At 52.9% G+C, this 6,100-nt stretch overlaps 3 protein-coding genes across 3 annotated transcripts; all 3 read right to left on the bottom strand. All coding sequences in view use genetic code 12, as the record gives it.

The window, feature by feature from the left end:
• Positions 1-110: 110 nt before the first annotated feature.
• Positions 111-1,115, bottom strand: DIURU_004526 (uncharacterized protein; the record flags this gene model as incomplete). Its single annotated transcript, XM_034157409.1, has 1 exon — positions 111-1,115. One exon carries the CDS (start codon positions 1,113-1,115, stop codon positions 111-113), a length of 1,005 nt encoding a protein of 334 aa, XP_034010680.1.
• Positions 1,116-1,255: 140 nt separating this feature from the next.
• DIURU_004525 (uncharacterized protein) lies at positions 1,256-1,798 on the bottom strand (the record flags this gene model as incomplete). Its single annotated transcript, XM_034157408.1, has 1 exon — positions 1,256-1,798. One exon carries the CDS (start codon positions 1,796-1,798, stop codon positions 1,256-1,258), a length of 543 nt encoding a protein of 180 aa, XP_034010679.1.
• Positions 1,799-1,827: 29 nt separating this feature from the next.
• On the bottom strand, positions 1,828-5,517 carry DIURU_004524 (DEAD/DEAH box helicase family protein; the record flags this gene model as incomplete). Its single annotated transcript, XM_034157407.1, has 1 exon — positions 1,828-5,517. The coding sequence occupies one exon, from the start codon at positions 5,515-5,517 to the stop codon at positions 1,828-1,830; it is 3,690 nt and encodes a 1,229-aa protein (XP_034010678.1).
• Positions 5,518-6,100: the final 583 nt, after the last annotated feature.

Here is a 6,100-nt window from a genome sequence, read left to right as displayed (position 1 = left end):
AAACTCTCTTGCGATTTTGAGCATACCGGAGGTCGACGTAACATAGTCAGACTCTGGAGTGGCCCGTAAAGCATGAAAGTATGTCGGTTGTACCCTAGGTCGAAAATCCTTCAAGGTCTGTTTGCAGGAGGGGTGATCAACAGCGGAACACGTTTCCGTGCACTTTTTCGGACCTGCCTAGTCTTGATCTCAACTGTTCGCATCAACAGTGTGGCAGCCGCATAGGTAGATGGCGGCATGAACAGAAACCAATCGTCGATAAACAGATTCAACAAGTTTTCTGGCCTTAACGTGTATCTTCCTGGACCCAACGCTAGTTTGCTCTCCGGGTCGAGGATGATGGCAATGGAAATACCATGGTGCGTTCCCGCAAACTTAGCATGGATGGAGAATGTGAGAAGCTTGTCCGTCACCAGGGGCGACGTGTATAACCGATCAAGCCGCGAGCCATGACCGGTTTTCCCATTTGTATGCCCCTGGGTCCCCGCCGGAGCGGTTTGTAAAAAGGCATCGTTAAGGCCAAGTTCCTGCGCAAGATCTTCAAATTCCGCCCAAGTCCTGTAACGGACGTGATGAGGACGGGAGTTGGCGATCGTTCGCGCAGGGTCATAGTTGAAATCGCCGCCAAGGATGGTAGATATGCCGTTGTATCTGTCCCTTAAGTCGCAATAAGTAGCGCGAATGGCCTCATGGAGACACTTATGAAAGCCTCGATGAAGTGGAGTTGACTCGCATGGAGAATAGGTTGAAATGAGCCAGAAATATTGTCCAGAATCGTTGTGGTGGATCACCATATCACTTGTGAAGGTGGTGAGAGCCATGGGGGTGGATGTGGGGAATTGCAAATTATTTTGTGATACGATTGACCATTTTTCCCGGAAGGGGCCTCCATCCACCAGAGAGAGGTCATAGTCAACAGTACCACGTAACCATGCAATTGCCGACAGCGACGAACGAGAAGGTTGAAAAATTTCCAACCTGTGTTGACCATTATAAGAGGAAGGTAAAGCAAACTCCTGGAGAAGAACAAAATCGAACTTCGAATCAAAGATCAAGTTCGCGAGATGATTCAAATTTTGTGAACGCTGAATATTGAACGAGGCAACGCGTGCCATGTTACGTGGGNGAATCAAAGATCAAGTTCGCAAGATGATTCAAATTTTGTGAACGCTGAATATTGAACGAGGCAACGCGTGCCATGTTACGTGGGAAAATTGACGGGCGCGTTACGCCGTCAAATTGCTGGTGGTGCCACTCAATACCCATGGGAAGGATTCTCCTCAGAGGCCGCCATCGCCGTCAGCGTAGCGTCATATGTGGGAGAGTCGTTCATGGGTTGAGTGGTAGTGGGGGTGTGGAAGTTGGGTTCAAGAGATCTTTCATACGCCGCGTCGGCGTCAACGCCACTGTATAAGTCGTCTTCCTCGTCAACTTGGGATGGTTGTTGGCCGTTAGTGACCGCGTTCGTGGATTGGGAGGCACCTTCCGCCCCCATGTTGTCATCACCACCATCATCAACATCATCGTTTTTGGCATCAACAACTTCTTCCACAGAAAGGACCAGGAACCCGTTCGAGACGGGGATCCGGCCAGCGGTTTGACTGGGCGACACAGGCCGCGCGGTCTTTTTGGGTAAAACGAAACCATCTTCATCGGTTGATGGGGGCTTTGCAGGCCAAGATCTGACCGCTTTGGCTTGCTGGGGTTTACCGGAATTACCGTTCAGGTTAGATCCCAACGTAGGGAATTGCCCAGGGCTCGTCATGAGGGCAGCCTGGGTGGGCTGGGGAGAGCCCATTGAGTCGCGCACATACACAGATACACCACCTACACTCGCCAAAACGTAAAACCTCCAACGAAAAGATAAACTAATACATCGGTGAGACCGCCTAGCCGCATCGACCTATCTGTATACCTCACACCGTCGACCACCACCACTCTCCCCCTACTGAAATCCAAAAAGTTCGCTTTCCCCCTACTAAAACCCAAAAAGTTCGTTTTGAAAGTTCGCTTTATTCTCACGCATTTTTCCAAATCGTCCTGCAGATTGCCCCCTTTTTTGTTAGCGCTCGCGAAGTTCGTTTTCTTCAAAAGTTCGTTTTTCCTCAACTCACGGGTATAGATGGGGTGGTCGCGGAGCCTCGCTTTCAAAATCTCCTGCAATCTGAGACACTTGGGAACAGTGGCAGCAAACACAATCACCTTGCCCTTGTCTGGAACACGCGGTAACCATTCAATTACAAACTCGGCAGCATCTTCGGCCTCTGTAAGGTCAATGTTCTCATACACGTACTCAAAGTGCGGGTGCTTGATGGGCACACGCACAGTGGTGTCAACCTGCTCGGGTTTCAACCCGTACTCCTTGATAAGCCGCTTTTCTTCGTTGAGCGCGAGCGTCCCGGTCATCAACATCACCTTGCAAGGGTACGTGAGCATCCGCTGCAACCCCCCCTTGATGGAGCCCCGGAAAGCACTGCTAGAATTCCAAATGTAATGCAGTTCATCTACCCAGCACACGTCGAGGCACCAGCCCAAATTCTCGAAGAAATCGTGCCGCTTTTCAGCGTATTCATACGTCATCACCACCACCAGGTGCTGGCGTCGGTAGTTGTACCCTGCCACATCATTCAACGCCACCGCAACAATCCCAAAGTACCCGTTAAGCTGGTCCACCAAGTCATACACAAGCGCCACTGTGGGCACCACCACCACCGACGTCCGGGCGTTCACATCGGCGGCAATCGCAGCAATCGCAGCCGTCTTGCCCAGCCCCGTGGGCGCAACCACAAGCGATACCGAATCCGACGTCGTCCGGTTCGCGGCAGCCTCGATGATCTCAAGTTGTCCCGGGTTGGGCTTGACCCGTTTCCCCTTCATCACCCGCTCAAAGTTGGCCTGGCCGTCCATCTCCATCATCTGCCGCGTACGCTTCCGTCGGAAATCCCGCAGACCCTGCTCGGTCGACCGGATAACGTTGGACGTTGGGATTCCCATCCACCTCTGCACCTTCCTCGACACCAAATACATCCTGAGCACTTCTTGCTGGGTGGCTTCCCCCGTCAAGTACTGGGCTCCGCCGTACTTGGTGCGTCCCGTCTGCGCCAGGTGGCCCAAAAGCCGGTGAAGAACACCGTCAATGCCGCCGTCGTAAAGCTCATCGTCCTGGTTGTTCTCGTAGTCTTCGTCGTTGTCAAACGCATCATCCCCAAACTCGGCCATGTCCATCCCGTGCATGGTAAACAACGCACTCACAATATGGCGGAGGTCTTTGAGACCGCCCTTGACTCCAAGATACCTGTTGAAAGCGAGGTGGATCACCGAGTTGATCCAGTCCTTGTAGTTGGGAAACGCGTTAAAGTGAAAGTCGTTGGGTTGGAACCGCTTCCTCTCCGTGTCGTCGTCAAAGTCCCCCATTATCGGGAACGCAAAGCGAAACGCCTTCATGTAGATCTGGCTGACATCCTCAGGCAAGAACCGTATCACCCCGGTGGCGCGGAACCGTTCGGACTTTTGGTTGAACGTGTGCACGAACATTTGCCCGCGATACATGTAAAAGTTCGTGCTGCATTTTGTGCCCTGGCCGTTGTTCCGCCACCGCACCACCTTAAACTCGGGTGCCCGGGCCACCCCCGACCCGCTAAAATAGTACATCATTGCCATCAACTCCGAAAGCTTGCCTTGCCGTCTTTCCCACAACTCACGTTCGCCTTGCACCCAATCCACTTTGCCATCTTCCAACCTCATCTTCCCACTCTTGAGAAGGATCTTCCGGGCAAGGATGCGGTCCTGCCTCATGGTGTCTCGTGCTAGCCAGTCGCCGTGGTTGGGGAAAAACTGGTCCTCGGTGGCGTGAAAGTCAAACCCAGGAATTTGGTCAAAGTCGTCAACCCCCCACTGCAAACACATCAACTCTTTGGCATCATGGACCATTCTCTTGAGGGCGTCACCAAAAGTGGTAAAGTCAATGAACTTGCCCCGGTACTTTACCTGGTTGTACTCGGGGTACCACTGCATCGGACCGAGTGGCAAGTACCGCCCACTCCTTTTGGCACGAAGCCCTTCCATCTTGGTAAAGGTGTTGACAATGTCGTGGGGGCAATTGCGGCGCAAAACTTCCTGTGCATGGAGCCATTTCTGGGGGCAGCTTGGATCGTGGTGCCATGCTTTCCTGACATAGATGTAGCGTCCCATCTTTTGCATGGCGGTAAAGTAGCGGTGGTACGTGTCGTCCATGTTGAAACCGCCCCGCAGGTTGAGCATCTTCGAGCCAATGGCCATCACCCACGGATGCGTGCTGTACGTCTTCCCCACAGGTTCAATCGTCAATAGCCACATGACTTCGAGCACCTCACTGTCGACGGCGTCCAATGTCTTTGTTGCCTTGTACCTCTCGATGTCCGTCAACCCACCCAACCGCAACCCACCCAATGCGCGATGCAACTCCACACTCAAGCTGTACTTCCGCTCCGTCTCGTCCAATTGCCACGTCCGCAACGTATACCGCATCACCATCTTCAACAATCCCAAGTAGTCCTTGAAGGTGGAAAACAACCGACTCTTTCGAAAGTCCTTCATGCCGGCAACGCTGTCGACCATGGCGACGAGCGGCGTCACTAGATCGTGGGCAGTGGTCATGATCTTGCTCAACCGAACTTCAAACTCCCACAACTCTCGCTCGTCGTTGCTAGCATCGGCGAGGAGATGGGCGACGTCTGCCAGCGTTTTCCCTCGCAACTTGTAGGTCCACCCGAACGCCTTGGCAATCTCGGCCGTTTCCACCAGATCGTTCTCCAACGCAATCACAGGAAGTTCGAGCGTGTGTTTATACGACGCATCGAGAATCCGATCGAGATCCTCATCGGCGGACACTTTCGGCTCAGGGCCAATCACCACCTTGTCGTTGCCGTACGTGTTGCATATGACGGGGAACTGGTGGCCGTCTTCACAAAGAGGGCCCGCCTTGTGCAGCCGCTTTTCCTTGTACACCTTTTTGCAATCAGCACAATACGTCTCGTTGCTCACGGGCATGAGGGGGAACTTGTAGTCGACGAAACGGGGGATCTCGTCTACCTTGCTAGAGAGGAGGAGCTTCTTCAACTGGGCCCGCTTTTCCTTTGCGGCGGCTTTGGACGCTGCATTCTTCGGCAAAGGGTGGAACTTTTTCAAGTGATCCTCGACGTTCCTCCGAGGCACAATCTTTGGGCTGTGGTCATGGCCGCAAACATTGATTCCCGTCTCATGGTGCCTGTGAACGGTAAAGTCGGGGTGTTCCTTTGTCCAGTCGCAAGGGTTGAATGGGACACCAACGTCTCCATCGGGCGACTCGGTGTAGGCATCGAGGTCGTTGCCCAAAGAGTGGACAGTCCGGATTTCCTCGAGTCCATCCCCACTGAACACTTCCGCGGTGGGGACCACAAATTGCCCGGCACAGTCGTTGGTTTGGGTAGTCCCGGGAGTGGGGAGTTCTCCCACCGGCCGAGTCCACGTCGGTGTCTCCTCAGGGCCAGACGAGGTCATGGGTGTTAGAGTGCAGACGCGTCGCTTCCCGCGAACATATAGGCTACATGTAGGTCACAGGTACACGTGTATTGAGTGGTTCTAAGGGTATATACTTGCTAGGATGACAGTCTCCCAATTACAACGGAGCAGTAATGGTACCAACAATAGTACAGAGTCTTCCGTCCAACTCAGAGTAATCACCAGGACCAGTCACTACTTCCATATGACACGTGGCAATAAGTCCACCGCCAGATACGTAATTTCAACGGCAGAAAATTCCCAATTTCCATTCCACAGTGCAAACTAATGATAGTCTCCGCTTTAGTCTGGTCATGGACCCATTAAAATACGCCCCAGTGACTGTGTCACTTCCACAGAGTAAACGCGCAACGGGCACTCAGTTGTCCACAAAACAACGCCCAAGTCACATTAAGTAATCATTTGGCATAGTCACCTTCATCACGCCTGGGGATAGCGCAGTCTCGCGGGTTCACCATCAGATGGTTATCGCAGTGAGAAATTTTCAAAGCGGCAATACAGCCATCAAATGTACACTTTCTACAGGCAGTGCCACGTCCACTACTACGCTGTACCAGCAGAC

This window comes from Diutina rugosa (genome assembly GCF_008704595.1).
Source record: "Diutina rugosa strain CBS 613 chromosome Unknown scaffold104_size7572, whole genome shotgun sequence".
NCBI classification, from domain to species: domain Eukaryota; kingdom Fungi; phylum Ascomycota; class Pichiomycetes; order Serinales; family Debaryomycetaceae; genus Diutina; species Diutina rugosa.
This window is presented reverse-complemented; position numbering and strand designations above follow the sequence as displayed.